Raw genomic sequence first — 18,892 nt, 5'->3', positions numbered from 1 at the left:
GATCTACCAGTTGAGGCCATCAAAGCCAGAACGCGCTTAGCCTTAGATCCATGGGGCAGCCCTGGAGCCAGCAAGCCCCCCCCCCTGCCATTTCTGCCCCACTCCCTGGAGATGCATGGAGAAGGCGGCGAGCACATGTGCGCTGGCGTCCTGGGGGAAGGGGAAGCGCTTCTCTTACCTTTTTTCTTCCTCAGTGGTCAGCAGAGACGGTCAGCAGGGATGCCAGGTGCTCACTGCCTCCTCTTCATGCGCCCAGGGGGCGGGGAAGGGGCAGGCCCTCACTGGCTCTTTCCTGCCAAAACCTTTTATATCCTCCCCTCTCTCCCCACCTCCTCCTTTTCTCTTCTGAGCACTTCCAGCTTCCAGAAGTGCCTATCAGCTGGAACCCAGCGCTGATCCCGGTGCGTCTGCTGAGCCCCGATAGCCCTGCAGCTCCAGCTGTCTCTTCCTTAGGCTTGTGTGGTGCTGCCACTGCTTCAGCTCATTCCTCTCTACCCTGATACCACTTATCTAGGACAGTCACATACCACCTGCCAAGTGCCAAATTACCACCGGTAGTACGCATACCACCGGTTGAAAAGCCCTGGTCTACATTACAAGGACATTCAGATTGCAATCACATATTGTGCTAATTCAGCAAATTGTTGTTCCTTGTATAATGACTACAGATTTCTAAGCCACTTTGGCAAAATTAATGAATATATAAATCCAAATACATACATCAATGGAAAATCATCCATTTATGCAAAATAAAGTCTCAGCTATAAGGCAGACTTTCAAAAGTGAAAAAAAGGTTTTTTAAATACAGATTAAATGTTTACACAGCCATGTTGTTCCATAAGAAATTAAAATTCAGGGGGAAAAACCCAACAATAATAGGAAAAGCTTTTTAAAGTAGAAATTGGGAGAGTGTTCTATTACTACTTTATGCACAAAGCCATTGGATATTTTTGGACCAGTCTTAGTCCTAAGGAGAAAACAAAGGCAACATTCTAAAAATGTTGGGTAGAAAACCACAGGGATTTTTCATATGGCATCTAGGAGTCAAGACTGATTCAATACACAAAGCATTTGTTTATTAAATTCTCTATTTTTCTAAATGTTTTTAAAAGGTAACTTTTGATTTCATGACAGAATTCATACTTTATATCCAAAATTCAAGTAGTTGGATCTTAAGCTTAAACAATATTAACAAGGCTAAGAGCTAAATATGAGCCATAAATCCATGAGAAGCTTTAGCTGAGCAGAATACTGTCTATATCAGCATTTCCTAAGCATAATTTCTTCAAAAAGTGAATTTCATATTGGCTGGAAGGGAAGTACAGTCAACAAATGTGGAAGGCAGTAAAGGAAGGAAGCTGTGCTATATTAGGAGTAAGGACAATTTAAGGCAGCTCTTTGTATTTTAATTGGTTTTTATTTAAAAAATTAAGAATAGGATTTGCAGTTAATCCCTAATCTTAAGAATACAGAATTGTTGACGCACCTGGCTCAATTTTTCAAGAAATCCAGTTAACAAAAATATAGAGCTCTTTAAAAAAGGGGAGGACAGGGCCTCTACAAATAGAACTGAATTCGACTGTAAGTCAAAAATTAACTTACTACACTATCAAATGAACTTAGGGAGGAAATGAGGGAGGTTTTCAAAAGGAAATAATCATTTTTCTTGATTTCACTTCATCTTAGGCTTCAACAGGAATATAGCTGAGTACATAAAATCCACAAAAGAGGGTGCTAATCTGGCTAGAGAGTGCATAACAGACTAAGGAGGTCTTTTTGATAGCTCTGTTTCACAGAAGAAAATAGGGTAAGAGTAGATTGATTGCATCTTTGTTGTTAGTATAGATATGCCTCATTCAACTTATCTCTGAAACTAATATTTGAATATCAAGACTGCAAAAAATACAATTTCTTCACAAGAAAACAGAACCTCTCAATTTTATTTTGATGTAATAGGTATATATTAGGAGCAATTCTCCTTTAAAGAAACTCTCTTTTCTCTTTAACTACATTCTCATTGATTAATGTACATGGCACTGTATTATATTACATCTTGCACCAGCCTTAAATCTCACTACTGTCACGATGATAAAATAATTCAGTCCTGCTTCAAAAATGTGTCAGGAATCAAGAGTAGCACTGGGTGAATAAATAAATGAACAAACAAAAACAGCACAATCAACTTCTATTTGAAGTAAAATGACAAGATATCAAATATTACTCATCTCTATTTCAATGTTTTAACAAAACAGATATACTTTTCTAATCACTAGGCAGATGATGAATCATAAAAATGAAATAAATAACTCCAAGGTCAAGGCAAATGTAACTAGTCAGTAGCTGATGAAAACTAATTTTACCCTCTTTATCCTCATCTCCCCTTGATCCATTACTGTATGTTCCTCATATATAAACTTTTCTGACCTTGTAGAGGAAAATAGGGGAAAATAGGTCAGAGACAATTCAGTCTGCAAATGAACAATTCTTAAGCAGAGCAATATTTTACAAACGCCACCTCTTTTCTTTTCATTTTAAAATTGATTTCAGCAAGAATTCTGATAGATTAATGATCTCAGAAATTTTAAGCAGGTAATACATGTCAGAAGAGTAAATCAAACAAAACTCTATCAGAGGGTGATGAACGTGGTTCATTTAATGCATGATAAACAACAGGTAAAAGAAAGAAAACCCGAAGCATATATTCTACTATTAACCTTTTAATTACAAAGAAACTTGTAAACACACAGAAAGACTCATGACTACATGTCTATCTCACCAGAGAGCACAAAGGAAAGGAAAAAGAAAGTAAGTTTTGTTTTGGACATGTGCACACAGTAATAAATATAAAACCAAACAAAATACATGGCTGAACATGTGACACTCACCATGGTTACAATGATAACAATTCAACTTGCAGAGAAACAGACTGCAACGAGCTTACTGACAAAAAACTAAAAAAAATGCAGTGACATCCCCTTCTTTTGTCAGTAAAGCAGAACTCAGATAAGACACATTTTCTTATGCAGATACTCGTGCTGGGCTGCAGGAAGTGGCTTGTTCAGCATATCAGCAATCTGATCATGTGTAGGCACATACTGCAATTTAACAAAACCTTGTTTGACTACTTGTCTTATATTTTGATAACGGATGTCAATGTGTCTAGACCTAGAACCTGTAAAGCATGTCTCAGATATATAAACCACAGATTCGTTGTCTTCCATCACAGTGATCAGTCGAATCGGCTGTGTCCAGATCTCTGTGACTAAAGCATCAAACCACATTAGAGAATTACATGCATCTGACACACAAGCATATTCAGCTTCAGTAGATGAACAAGAAACAATTCTGTTTACACACATGCCAGTAAACAGGACATCCATTTAAAAGCAGCATATAGCCTGAAGTACTTTTACGTGATTTCTTATTGCTCGCCCAATCGGAATCTGCATAACAACATAACTCTGCATAGTCAGTATGTGTCGGTTCTAATAATAACTTCATGTTTTTAGTGTGCTTTAAGTATCTCAATAATTTTTTAACACATGTCCAATGAAACTGTTTTGCCTTGCCTATGTGTCAGGAGATTAACACTAAGTGCAATGTCAGGTCTAGTCCAACTACTAATATACAGCAGCGACCCAATGACTGAGCAATAAAGTGTTTGATCTTCAAACATGCAAACCTATTTTCACAACTTGGCACATGAACCAAGTCCTGAGTTTGAAGATCTCACTCATCTGCTTATTTGGACCAATATAAACAATATCATCAACATAAACAAGAACTATCTCATACCTATTATCAGATCTTTTAGTAAACACGCATTCGTCTGTTTCAGACTTAATAAAGGCCATTGAATTTAGTTTGTCAGAAAGACATAAGTACCACATTAAACTGACTGTTTCAGACCATAAAGACTTTTGTGTAGAAACCAAGTATCCCCTTCCTGTTGTCAGAAACCTGGAGGACCTTTCACATAGATTTCTTCATCTAGATCAGCATGTAGATAAGCTGTTTCAACATCAAACTGGAAAACCTCTAAACCAAGGATAGTTGCAGTGGCTAAGGTGATTTTCACACTCTCAGTCCGCACTGTGGGTGAATAAGTATTTGTATAGTCCTCAGGATAACGTTGAAAGAAACCCTGGGCTACATGTCTGGCCTTATAGAAGGACTCACCATTTGGCTTCTTTTTAATTCTGTAGAGCCATCGAGTGCCAATAACTTTCTTGTTTGCTGGAGGGCTTGTAGGCGTAAACACTTGAAGTTTCTTTAGATTGTCTATTTCAGCCTGCATTGCCTCATGCCATTTATCTTGCTCTGATTCAGGAAGATGTTTGATTTGTGTGAACTTATCAGGAGGAATTGTAACATTACAAATCAAAGGTAAAGGTGTTTTCGTTACTTGCTACAAATACCGTTTTGGAGGGATTCCCTTTGTGGTCTTCTTGAAACATCTCGGAACAACCGTCCATTCTTCTTCCGTTTTGTCCTCATCTTCATCATCATCGCCAGCAGCAGCATCAGCAGCTTGCAAAGACGGAACAGTAGGTTGAAAAGAACTCATGGAAGGAACATTCACCTGTGAATCTTGATCATCAGGCTGCATGGCATTAGCAGCAGCATCTCTAGGAAAATAAACTTCAGGATTGTTAGAATGAATCCTGGACCAGTCAGCATCTTCCTCAAAAGTAGCGGATTGTGAAATCACTATTACATGAGAAAAGTCAATGTATTTGCTCCATTTTGAATTATCATCAATACCCATAAATTTCATTCTTTTTGCTGCAGGACCTCCTTTCTTTCTTTGAGCTAAAGGAATATTCACCATATTTTCACCAAAAATATGGAGATGCATGAGATCAGGCTTGTGTCCATATAATATGAAATAAGAGGTCTGATTTATTACACTACTCCAAGTATGGTTGATGATATGATTAGCATATTTAATAGCCTCACCCCAGTATGAGAGACTGAGGTTAGCATCTTCAAGTAGGCAACGCATCATTGTTTGCAGAACCCCGTTTCTGCGTTCTGCCACTCCATTCTCAGCCGGAGTGTAAGGAGCTGAGGTCTGGTGTAGTATGCCATTCTTACGCATCCAGTCCTGAAAACGCTGAGACATGAATTCAGCACCGCGATCACTCTGAATTCTGGCAATGCTGACTTCGTGTTGGGTATATACAAGAGCAGCAAAGTCTTTAAAGATCTGAAAGGTCTCAGATTTTTCTCTCATAGGAAATACATATCCATATCTAGAGTAATTATCAACAATTGTCAAGAAATATCTTTTACCACCAATTGTTGGTGTCAGTGTGTACCAAATCAAAAATGCGTGTTGACAGGCGTGTAGCATGCTTTGGAATTGTTGCTGCATTGGATTTGGATTTTTTGCAGACAGCACAATCCAAGAACACCTTACACCCCTTTAGATCCAAACCTCTTGCGAACTCTGGCATCTTCTTCAGAACACGGAAACTGGTGTGACCCAATCTTCTATGCCACTTATGAATACACCTGTAATGCAAAGGTTTACCAGTTAGTGAATTCTCAACATTAGCATGTTTATTAGGAACCTCAGGCTTGCCATGAGCAACCTGTGTCTTATTTGACTTCCTGTTAGCTTTAGGAGCCTTTGAAATGGTAACAGGATCTCTCACTGGGACATCTCTCACTGGGCCTGCACTCCCTCTTTTTGGATCTTGTATACTTGCCTGCTCTTGCTGCTTAGACTTTGGCTTTAAGTAATAAACACCACCAATCAATATGGTTTCAGCAACAATATATCCGTCTTTAACTACATAACTTGCTTTTTCAAGATGATGAACCTGGAATTTTGATACGCTAGACAAGTAACTCTGACTAAGCAAATTACTATTAGCTGATGGTACATAATAAACATCAGGAATAAATGCATCAAACTCTTCAAGATAAAGAGTTCCTTTTCCCATGACCTGAACAGAATGATTTGAAAAAGAGTAAAGCTCACGAAGTTCAGGTTCAGGCTCGTGCATCTCTGTATAAAGCTCTTTTCTATAGGTAACATGTAATGCTGCTCCACTGTCCAAAGTCCAAAGAAGTCGTCTGTCGTACTCTGGTTGAGGTTGTGGATTGTTGGTTAAAGCCAATGTGGCAAGTGGAGCTTGCGGATCACGCCTGGGACCACGACCACGACCTTGTCGTCTGCCTCTACCTCTGCCTCCTCTGGAATCTGTTCCTCTGGGCTGGTACGTGGTGGGCACTGGAAATTGTTGGGGACAATCCCAGGTGGCATGTCCCACACGATTGCAGATGTAACATCTTGACATCCTTGGAACGTAGGCTCTTTCATGGAAAGGACGCCTCGCTGGAGCTCTTGATGCAGGTGGTCCTCTCAAATGTGGCACGGCTTGCATAAGTGCCTCTTCTTCAGTTACAATTCTGCATACATGATCCACTGTGCGTTGAGCAACGGGCACTTGATTAATCTTGGCAATAGCATCTTTCCATTCATAGTTCAATGAGTTAATAATAATGCTGATCATTTGAAAGTCATCAATAGGATAGGCTTTTTCACCCAGTTCTCTTCTTATTCCTTTCATTTTAGTTAAGTGTTCTCCAATATGTTCACCAGGTTTTAATCTAGAGCCATGGAACTCGGACAAAAGCAAACATGTAGACTCAATTGACGTAGGCCGATAACATGCTTCTAATTGAGTCCAAATTTGTTGAGTAGTTGCATCTTGTGAAAACGTAAGCTGCAATTCAGTGTCCATTGACATCAATAATGTTGTGTATGCTTTATTATTCAAGTCCCATATATCAGGAGTCCATGGCTGGTTAGGAGGATTAAATACCATGCAATGAGTACCTTCTCTGCAAAGCAAAAGTCCAACTTCACTGACCCATGCCCTGTAATTTTGTCCTGATCACTTCAATTTCAAGTCGCCAACCAGTGGTACAATAGAAGATGCCTGTTGAGGTTCTGGCTGTGCAGGTTGTGCAATCCGGACTTGCCCTGCAGGAGGCACCGGTGGCACCTGTGCCAAGAATTGGGGCAGATGCATTGGGACTGCCGCTGGCACCGGTGCTGGCTGTGGGTGCACTTGAGCCGCAATTCCACCCTGGCCAGGAGGAGGCACTGGCGCTTGAGCTGCTACATTAAGTCGGCCTGCAGTTGGCACTGGCCTTTGTATTTGAGAACCCAGTGGTAACTGCACTTGGGCTGACTGTTGCTGTGCTCTATCTGGGACAGGAACCTGAATAGTAGCAGTATTAATTGGAATTCTAGCACCATCAGCTTGGAGCAATGATTGATGAATAGACATCTGTGTAAACACTGATTGCATTCTTTGTATTTGCTCCTATATTCCATATAGTAATTCATTTCTATCTTGTAAAACAGATTCATCAGCAGATGGTGTTATAACATTAGATTCAGGCATCACTGTAGCCTTGTGTGCCATTTGATCTTTCTGTTCCCCTTGGTCTAACGTAACACCCACTGGTGGGAGTGGCTTTGGCTTGGAAGAAAAAGGCAATATGGCCGAATCTGGGCTTTGAATAACAGCAGAGTCCCTCTCATGCTGCTTAATCATTAAGGCATATGCTTTTGCCTGTTACAGCCTCTGTTCAAAAACCTCAATTTGTTCAAAATAACTTTGAACAGCCTTCTCAGGCAGAGTTTGTTCAGGGGTATGAGGAGAATAATAAATTACATCCTGCCCAAGTTGCACTGGTCTGGCACCAAACCACTCCTATTCATCATGAGCTCCTTGAATGTGAAATCTTTCTGAGACGGCTGCATGAAAGTTAGTGAAATCAGAAGACGGTGTAACTGACCTTAAATCATCTTCTCCAAGACGCGTAGCAGAAGCAAGTAAAGTCTGTTCGTCAGACTCCTTTCTGTCTTTCTTTGGCATTTTCAGTAAATTGAGCACAGCGTTCCTCAGTCACTGAACTTAACCAACTAAACGCTTATCAGCATAAAAAAAACCAAACCATCCTCTGCTACCAGGTCAGAAGAGTAAATCAAACAAAACTCTATCAGAGGGTGATGAACCGTGGTTCATTTGATGCATGATAAACAACAGGTAAAAGAAAGAAAACCCAAAGTATATATTCTACTATTAACGTTTTAATTAAAAAGAAACTTGTAAAAACACAGAAAGACTCATGACTACATGTCTATTCACCAGAGAGCACAAAGGAAAGGAAAAAGAAAGTAACTTTTGTTTTGGACATGTGCACACAGTAATAAATATAAAACCAAACAAAATACATGGCTGAACATGTGACACTCACCATGGTTACAATAACAATTCAACTTGCAAAGAAACAGACTGCAACGAGCTGTTTGGGAATGGCAGCAGGCGATTGAACAGTGGGCCGTATCAACATCCGGTAGCACGTCCCTGCTGTCTTCAAGCGGTGATGTGCTCCAACTCTCTGGTTTCGACCCGTGGTTCCGGGAACAAGGGTGAGGAGCCACCTGAGCTCAGGCTTGTGTATTTTAACGCCAGGTCCGTAGTTAATAAGGCTCCTCTCATCCGTGATTTGGTTGAGGAGGAGCGTGCGGACCTGGCTTGCATTACGGAGACCTGGTTGGGCCCAGAGGGTGGTGTCCCTCTGACTGAACTCTGCCCACCAGGTTTTCGGGTGCTTCACCGGCCTCGGGCTCAGGGTAGGGGCAGGGGTGTGGTGGTGGTAGTGAGGGAGACCTTATGTCCGCGGGAGGCCACCGTTGTCCAGATATCCGGGTGTGAGTCACTCCTCCTGAGATGTGGCCCTAGGGCTCAGTTGGGCTTGCTGCTGGTATACCTTCCGCCTAGTCGCGTAGCAGCAGCCCTGCCTGAACTTCTCAATATCTTCTCGGGGTTGGCGATTGAGTTCCCCAAACTTATGATTTTGGGGGACTTCAATCTGCCATCCCTGGGGAAATCATCAGAGTTGGCTCGGGAGTTCATGGCTTCCATGACGGCCATGGACCTGATGCAAGTAATTCAGGGCCCGACTCATGGGGGGGTCACACGCTCGATTTTGTTTTTTTATCTAGACGGTGGTTAGATGATCTGGGTGGGGGTTCTTCAATTATTATGCCCCTGTCATGGACAGATCATCATCTCCTGCGGCTGGCCTTCCGTTTTGCCACTCCCCGTCACAGGGTTATGGAACCAACAAAATGGTTCCGTCCCAGGCGCTTAATGGACCCTGAGTGGTTTCAGATGGCGCTCGGGTCCCCGCCTTCCACCTTCACTCACAGCCGATGCCTTGGTGGAAGCCTGGGAAAAGGCAGCCACAGAAACACTCGACCGCATTGTACCCATGTGGCCCCTTACCCGGCGCAGATCCCAATGGGCTCCATGGTTTTACGTGGAGCTCCGGGAGCTGAAGAGTCAGAGACGGGGCCTAGAGAGCTGTTGGGGATCCAGCCGGTCTGAATCCGACCGATTACGACTAAGGTCCTCTACGAGGTCTTATCTCGCAGCGATGAGGGCGGCAAGGTCTAACTGCTTTGCTACCCTCATCGCGTCTCCAGATAACCGCCCGGCCGCCCTGTTTAGGGTGACCCGCTCCCTCCTCAATCAGGTGAGGGAGGAGCCCTTGCAGGGTCATGCCAAGGAGTTTAGCCAACATCTGTCGGACAAAATCGCTCAGATTCGGACCGGTCTGGACCCCGACTGGGCAGAGTCTGACGGAGGTGACACGAGCGGTCTTGGTGATGTTATCTGGGAAGAGTCCAACCCTGTGACTCCGGAAGATGTAGACAGGATCATGGGGAGGCTAAGCTCCACCACGTGCTTATTGGACCTGTGCCCCTCCTGGCTGGTTTATGCGGCTCGGGAGGAGACACGAGGCTGGCTCCAGGCAGTGATAACTGCTTCTTTGAGCGAGGGTAGCTTTCCCGCCGCCTCGAAGGAGGCGGTGGTGAGGCCCCTCCTCAAGAAGCCTGCCCTGGACCCGGCTATTTTGAACAACTATCGTCCAGTCTCCAACCTTCGCCTTCTTGCAAAGGTTGTTGAGAGCATGGTGGCGCATCTGCTCCCTCTGTTCCTGGAGGAAGCTGATTATCTGGACCCATACCAATCGAGCTTTAGGCCCGGGTACAGCACAGAGACGGCATTGGTCGTGCTGGTGAATGATCTCTGGTGGGCTCGGGACAGGGGTTGTTCCTCTGTCCTAGTTCTATTAGACCTCTCAGCGGCTTTCAATACCATCGACCATGGTATCTTACTGCGGCATCTCAGGGGGTTGGGAGTGGGAGGCACTGTTCTTCAGTGGTTCTCCTCCTACCTCCTGGGATGTTTGCAGTCGGTGCTGGCAGGAGGGCAAAGGTCAACCTCGAGGCCTCTCATTTGTGGAGTTCCTCAGGGGTCGGTCCTCTCACCTCTCCTGTTCAACATCTATATGAAGCCACTGGGTGAGATCATTCGTGGTTTTGGGGTCGGGTATCATCAGTATGCTGATGATACCCAGCTCTTCATCTCCACCCCAAACCACCCCAGTGATGCCCTCGATGTGATGTCTCGTTGCCTGGAGGCGGTTCGGGTCTGGATGGGGAGGAACAGGCTTCGGCTCAATCCCGACAAGACTGAGTGGTTGTACGTGCCGGCATCTCAGGAAATTCAAGTTATTCCATCTTTAACCATGGGGGGTGAGGTGTTACCCCCCCATAGATAGGGCTCACAACTTGGGTGTCCACCTGGATTCACAGCTCAGTCTGGAAGATCATATAGGAGCTGTGACCAGGGGGGCCTTTGCCCAGGTTCGCCTGGTGCGCCAGTTGCAACCCTATCTGGACCGGGATGCCCTGCGTACAGTCACTCATGCACTTGTGACCTCTTGTTTAGACTACTGCAATGCTCTGTACATGGGGCTGCCCTTGAGGACCACTCGGAGGCTTCAGCTGGTGCAGAATGCGGCCGCGTGAGTTATGATGGGGGTCTTCCGATACTCCCATGTAACACCTCTACTCCGCAAGCTGCATTGGCTTCCAGTTGCCCTTCGGGTGAGATTCAAGGTGCTGGTGATTACCTATAAAGCCCTAAATGGCATGGGTCCGGATTACTTACGGTAGCTCCTGCTGCTGGCGTCAACTTACCTTCGTCCTGTGCGCTCCCACAGAGAGGGCCTCCTCAGGGTTCTGCCGGTCAGAGAGTGCCAGCTGGCGGCCCCCAGGGGGAGAGCATTCTCTGTGGGCGCGCCAGCCCTTTGGAATCAATTACCGGTTGAGCTCCAGATGGCTCCTGACCTTCGCTCTTTCTGCCGTGATCTGAAAACTCACCTATTTGAACAAGCCGGCCTGGTCTAATGGGTTTGGGGTATTTTAATTTGTAATTTGTAATTATTTATTGTAATAGGCTAGTTCTATTTAATCTTATTTTTAACTTTTGCATATTGTATTTTTATTGTATTTTTATTGCCCTGTACACCGCCCTGAGTCCTTCGGGAGAAGGGCGGTAGAAAAATTAAATAAATAAATAAATAAATAAATACTGACAAAAAACTAAAAAAATGCAGTGGCAATACACACTAATCTTTTTTCACTATGACTACCTTCACAAGTGGCAGAGAAAGCAATCCATTTCTATTTCATTCCTTGTTCAGGTGCAAACATTTTCCTTTCCTTTCAAAGTAGACGGTATAATGTTATTTGGTTAGCACTGCTAGCTAAAGAATACTACAATTATAAATTTAAAAATGGCCGAAAACATTCATACAGATGTAACCCAGTAAACAAGCCTATCACTTAAATTTTATAATAATAAAAATCTTTTAGTTAATCTTTTACAGCATTCTATTAGAGCAGAGGTCCCCAATTTGTGAACTGCGGCTCACTACCAGGCCGTGGCCTCTTCACAACTGGGTGATGTGAATGGCAGACCAGCATGTGCCGGAGCTCACAACCTCACTTACACAGGCAACATGCACCAATGCTCACAGCCTCACTTGTATGAGTGGTGAAACGTGTATGTACCTGCCCCTCACACAAAACCATCCCTTTTTTTTCCCCTCTCCCCCGCACTGGGCTGCCAATTGGGAAAGGTTGGGAAATACTGTATCAGAGGGAAAAACAGAGGTTAGACTTCATTAATTTGCCAATTAAAACACTGAATGAGAAACGTAAAAATAGAGTCCTGAACCAGTCCATGCCTAACCCAAAATATTGCAGATCTTTTGATCCATATACACATAATGAAACATGACTACCTTGTACCAGGTGGGCTAAAATGTGACTGATCTGGAATGATTTATTGGGAGGGAGGGGAAGAAAGAAGTCACGACTAGGAAGGCATTAAGAAAATTGAGGGATGACAGGCTGGAAAGATATATTAGGGATGGGAGGTACGATATTAGTAGGGTATGTTGCACCAGAAATCTATTTCTTAGTGCTGATTTCATTGCAGTAAAGAAGAGGGGCATACATAATACACTGTGGCAGCAGAAATCAAGAAGGGAAGAAAAACTAAAATAATTTAGTAGAACTTTCAGAAAGCTATATTTTGTTCCAAGTTAAAAATGTTTTCAATTTTACACATCCAGTATGAAAATTTGTTCTAATGCAAAACTAGCAGACATGAACTTTTATTTGATGAAATTAGGATAATATTCAGGGACTTGGAGCATTCAGAAGACAGAAGTATAGTACTTGCCTGCAACCATGTAGCTCTGGAGAAAGATGTAGCTATTTCAAAGAGTTGTAGACAGTAATATATTTGCTTCCACTTATGCTACGAAGCAACTTTTCTGAATTATTCCTGAACTGTTGTCCAGATATTAACAGAATTCTTAACATGACTACATAAGATTTTCAAATTTTTATTTTTCTTAATTGCATGTCCTCTTTTCAACTTATCTGTGTACTTCTTTTCTATTCAGATACCTAGTTTACCTTAGGTAAGGCCTTTCTAAAGTAGCACCCACTGTCAGAGATTCAACTAACTGCTGCTTGGAAGAGGGTTCTGGATTGAATTCCTGCACTTGGCAGAAAAGAGCAAATGGAGGGAAACAGTGCTCTCTTGGCCTCAAGAAAAGCTACAGAAATACATTTATTTCACCAAACTTTTAAATCTAAGAAATTAATTTTATTTCCTAAAATAAACTGCTGAATCATTTGGAGGGGTGGCTAACAATAAATCTAATAAATAGATTTGGTTTGTTAACCTTTTTTGCAATTTTTTTTCTGAGCTCTATATGCAGAGAATTTTTAAATTCTTTTAAAACTTTTCTTAGGAAAAAAAGAAACCTCCAAAGAGATTGGGGGAGGGATGAAATCTCTGTGAGAGGCTAAAGGAAAAAATACCCGATTGCCACAATTGTCCTACAGTTGTTCAAATAAAGGGCATATAGTAAAAATATCAGTGTGTGCTAACTTAGTCGAAATAAAGTTACTGTATTGTTTGGCTCTTGCTTTCCCCATAGACTGCTACCAGTTACATGGATGAAGAACTTAGAAACACTTAACTACAGATAATTATTTTTCATAAACTGGTGACTATTATTACTTTAAATTAAGCCAGCATGAAATGATGAATTATGTAACTGCCTTGTATTACGCTAAACTAATTCTCAATTAGTGCCAAAAATAAATTGTGGTAAACTCAAAATGAAATCAAACATTTCCAAAATGTTCTTTGCCACATGGCAGAAGCAAAACTATGGAGAAGTTTACAAGCCCAGAATGAAGCTAAATTCCTTCCTATACTATAGCATTAATCATGACTTAGCTATACATTAAAATGTATTATTCTTATTATTACAGATAAATATGGCTATCTCAATATTTTATCATTTATCAAACTTATTTTTAGAGCAATATATCTTCTTATCAGTATGCATTTCATAATAAACTTATGTTAATGTAAAGCCTTGAATAAATACATTTCTGCAATGGACAGCATTAATACAAATACATTTGGGTATAATTAATGACCAGAAAAAATATCCACTAACACACGATTTATTGAGCATTAATTCTAAGAAACTTCCAACAACTGGGCTTGAAAATATTCATAAAATGAAAGCAGGTATATTAACTTTCTGAATTGCATTTCTTGATAACTTTTATGATTGTCAAGGAGAAAACTCACCTCACTAAGTGCAGAACGACAATATTTTCCATTTAGTTCAGCTACTTCCTCCAATCGGAAAATTTAAGCAAAACGTTGGCTTCTTTAGAGATTCTTGGCTAATAGCACTACATGGTATCAAACCAACAGAATTATAGTCATGGAAACATATGAAAATACCAATCACATGTTTTTTAAATATAATTTAAAATCTCTTACTGAGGTCAAAAATGAATTCTTTCACAGGATTTGATTTCATACTGTATTTAAAATATAATTATATTCATTTTCTCATACTATTATTCCCTTTTGGTGCTCATTATAACCTTTTTTATGAAACACTAAAAAAACTAACTAGTGAATTATTTTTATGGTGAAAATATCCAGCATAGCCAAAATTATAAGTAACAAGGAAAAAAATAATGTTTCTGATTATAAATATAATTTGCTGTATTCCTGAATGAACATCATAGGCGGACTCCTTGAAAGCCAAAGCTTTCTCCAGGAAAAAAATAATATTTTGACCTGAAATATTGAAAATACAATAATTTATGAGCATTTCAAACTACACTACACAAATTGGAAAATGTATAGGCAATTTAAAATGTTCATTCAACCATGAAAATGTCCAAAACTGGACATTAGTAAAAGCAGTTAATTTATTTAATACTCTTGAGCAATCTATACAAGACATTGAGTTTTCTTACTATGACAACATTATCAAGACTCTGATCCTGCTGCTAGGAATTTCTTCTTCAAATGACCATTGTCCTACTGAATTCCAGAACCACTACTTTGCCTCATTATAAAATTACATATTTGATATTCAGATTTTGCTGATCATTTAATAACAAATTTCCATCTTGATATATTATTCTGTAGCCTTTTCTTAAATTTCCTCAGTATTTTTTAATAGCAAAATACATTAGTGCAAATTTAACATTATTCAGTTATTAAACATTGTTAATATGGTATCTGTAAATCACTGTACACTGCACCAAGCAGAGTTTGGACTTTTGAAACTGAAGCTGTTCTTAAATCCAACAGTGTAATTTAAATGTTGCTAATAGCATCACTGTTCCTCACATATCTTTTTAATATCCTCTCAAAGTATTCTGAAAACTTACCTCCAGTACCTCAGAAAAGAGAGCAGAAAAACACTCCACATCTCCTGAATAACAGTTGGGATTATCACACAGCAGCTCTAAGGTTTATAATGTATAATACACACCTTTTTTGTCTTTCCTATTTCTTGGTGTTACCAAAGGCTATCAACAATCTTTCTATATCTTTTTTTTAATATCACTCTAAACATTTTATGAATCTCAGCAGTCCCTCATAATCCAGTACCAGCTTTCAGCACAGATTTATCTCTTCCAATCACATCCTTAAATAAGTAAATCGAAATGTCTTCCTGCCTTTGGTTAGTCAAAAGTTGTTCTGATATAAGCCCCAACAGAGTGAATAAGAAACTACCATCTATTTGAATATACTATTTTTCATATTTCAAACTACCAAATTTCTATAACCCTTTTGATTTTCATGTTTCTTTTATATCATTTTTATTTTGCAGATTATATCTTGCAGTGAACTTCTTTAAAAAATATTATTTACAATGGACTAGAACTAGTATTGCTATCAAAAAGCATTCCCACTCACTGTAAGACTTTTTCCAATTTATAACAAAAGAACATTGCATGACAGCAGTATCAAAGCTGTGTTCTGTTACACAACTTCTTTAAGAGATACAGCATTTTCTTTATGTGTTCCTATTAAATAAAGTAATTCTGCAAGCTAGAGTTATTTGGAAAGTAGTTCTGTAATGTTTAGCTTATCTAATTCACAAGAGAAAAATGTTTGACTGCATTGCACTGAAGCTTATCATAAATAAACTAATTTGCCATTCTTAAATAAATTTGATTGGTAATTCCACCTTTAATTTACTTGGAGAGGAAAACACACACCACCAATGTGCTATTAAGTAAAACAAAATTTTGAGAGCACAAGCACACAAAGTATCAAGTAATCCAATTTCTGAAGCCATACAAACTCAGTTCTAGAAACAATCACCCAACTCACTGTCACTGCCATAACATTTTTTTTATGTCTGATCCTTGTCACATACATTACTGATTTGCTCCTGAGTTCTTTTCAGTCTTTGCAATTCGGGTGTGTCAGTAACAATGCTGAAACCTCTTCCTTTGCTTTCTTCAAAATCTCGCTTGTACTTGACCTATAAATAAGAAAAAGAGAGACAGGGCAAGACATTATAAAACTAACTTCTTTGCTTGAAGGTAATTTTAAGTATGAATACAGTGAAAGAATTGGAAGAGTTTTAATCCACAAACACCTTCAATTTTCATCATGCAGAGTTAGTTATTTCAAAATTATAACCAACAGCAAGGTGGATGGTTTCAATTACAGTAGCAATGAGTACACCAATGGAAGGCCAGAAAGATCACATTTCTTCATCTTCAAGAAAATTGATCTATCAGAATGCTAAAAATTGACATCATTTTTTTAAAAAATCTGCCAAAGAGATTATATTGCATAAAATAAGTGGAAATAACTCCTGTCGGTATTTTCCACTCTTCTTATTTATTTTTAAATGTCCCATATTCACAATTTTGGAGAACTGACTGAAGAGGAAGCATAATGGCAGTAATGGAGAAGAGGAAAATAGAAAATGAAGAAGTCCCAAAAGATCTAAAAGTATAAAACCTGAATACCAAAGGCTTTGTATGACAAGGGGAGCAACTGATATGTCCGCCACACTACGCCACAGTTTAGCCAGTGGCGTAGTGTGGGGGTGCAGGGGGGGCTGGCCGCACCAGGTGCAACATCTGGGGGGGCGCGCTCACACTCGCAGCTCTCTGCCCCTGCCTGGCTCACTCACTCTCTCTCACTGCAGTGCTGGCTGTGCAAATCCGATCCGAGCCGCCGGGTCACCGCCCACTGTGGAGGGGGGTGCCAGGCGTGCGGTGTGGTTAGGGGGCGCAAATTACTTGCCTTGCCCCGGGTGCTGACAACCCACGCTACGCCACTGAGTTTAGCCAATACCATCCAACATCTTGAGTGAGGCCCAGGCACTGGCAGCAGAAGGGAATCCCAAGTGTTTCTCAGGAATTTGCACAATTGGTCATCAACAACTAAGAGAAGACAGGAAAGTTCAGAAAAGTCCAGCAGCACTGCTAAATCTTTTCCAAAAGGGCTTGGACATTAACATTGGAAAGGCTTAGGTGCCAAAGAAAAAAATAGTCCAAAACATGGGTGCTAATAGAGCTTTATAGAAAGTACCTCTAAAGTACCTCATATTAGTAAAAGCCTTCCAAAGAAGGCCTGCATCAAGTGAGCAACTCAGATGACCTAGGCTGACAAGCAATGGTAAGGCAAGGTGAGTTGGAGGAGGGTTGGCATTAGCCTGAAAATCTGGAGAAGGACAAGGTTAAACAAAAACTAACTAAAGCAAAATATTGTATAAAAAGGGGTAAAAAGTGTGTATATGGAATGGAGATCTACAAAGTAATATTATAAATTAGATAAAATATACGGTAATAAGATAGAGAAAAATAGAAATTAGAGAATTTCTAGAAATAAGGAAAATAAAGTTTAATCCTTCTGCTTGCGAAGAAAACTTTCTTATATTTTTCTCATAATAATCCCAACTGAAGAAAATTGTTTTGCCTCTAGGCTGATTCTGTCCCTTTTTCCCTCACCAAATAGGACTTGCACAGTCTCTTGCTCTCTTGTTTCCCAATGGTGCTCAGGCTAGAAAAGGTTGTCAATTACTGTATTAGGCCAACCCTTATCCAGCTAAATGCAAAAAGAAATAAATGTCTGAGAGTACTGTGTTGTTGAGCAAAATGATGTCAATGAAATAAATCAAGGGAGATCTATAATACATATATGCATCCATATTAATATCAACGCTTGTCTGAGCAAGAATAAACAAGTTTAGTAAATGAAATAATCCACGGTAAGAGCAGAAAGGAAATTTTGGAGAAATTTAATGTAAGTTCTTTTTTTCTGCATTCCAATATTATTTGGATACTATTTACAAACAGATTGACTTTTTATCAGTTCTTCCTCTCTTCTCACAGACTGATAGTTAGAAGAACACATTTGGTGTTAGATTTACACTAAGTGCTATCGATTTTTATCAACCATCTGGTGTCAGTGAACTCCTGGTGAGGAGCACTGAATCTAAAAGGCACCAAAACTCCATTATTTTGTTTTTAAAAAGGCAAAAAGAAAATGCAATCATCAAAATGAAAAGAAACGTGAAACGACAGAGATTGACAGACATTAAAAGAAAAGGGAATGATGTTTTTTATATTTATGAGACTGAAATGACAGAACTTCAGTTCATAATTTAATAAAATTTAAATTTTAGATATAAAGAAATTTGCTTGGTTTTTGCAACTAAAAAGAAAAAAAATAACCAATTTTAAATCAAACATTCATTCTCTTAAAGAAAGTAATAATACTATTTATTATTTATACTAAATAATACTATTTATTCTCTTAAATAAATAGTAATAAAAGAAATGATAAGATTTATGTATTTGACACAATTGACACAACTTAAACATAACACTTCCATGGTGACATCATGCACCCATATATGAAGCATCCAATTTATTTATTTAAAGATTTTACGTAGCCACCAATATTAATACATAATTCTAGGCATCTAGCAATCTATTTAATAGATAGATAGATAGATAGATAGATAGATAGATAGATAGATAGATAGATAGATAGATAGACAGATAGATAGACAGACAGACAGACAGACATAGATAAAGATAGAGAGACAGGCATGCAGACAGAGATAGATAGAT

At 40.0% G+C, this 18,892-nt stretch overlaps 1 protein-coding gene across 2 annotated transcripts in view; it reads right to left on the bottom strand.

Moving 5' to 3' along the window:
• Window positions 1-18,892, bottom strand: part of LOC310649502 (LIM zinc-binding domain-containing Nebulette) — a 204,748-nt gene that overhangs the window by 110,141 nt on the left and 75,715 nt on the right. For both annotated transcript variants that reach the window (XM_083377987.1, XM_083377988.1), the window contains exon 4: window positions 16,174-16,281. In XM_083377987.1, the coding sequence (XP_083234113.1) occupies window positions 16,174-16,281 (108 nt within the window). The remainder of the gene's footprint in view (window positions 1-16,173; window positions 16,282-18,892) is intronic.

Source organism: Vipera ursinii (assembly GCF_947247035.1).
Source record: "Vipera ursinii genome assembly, chromosome: Z".
NCBI lineage: Eukaryota > Metazoa > Chordata > Lepidosauria > Squamata > Viperidae > Vipera > Vipera ursinii.
The sequence above is the reverse complement of the archived record's forward strand: the minus strand, read 5'-3'. Positions and strand labels throughout refer to the sequence as shown.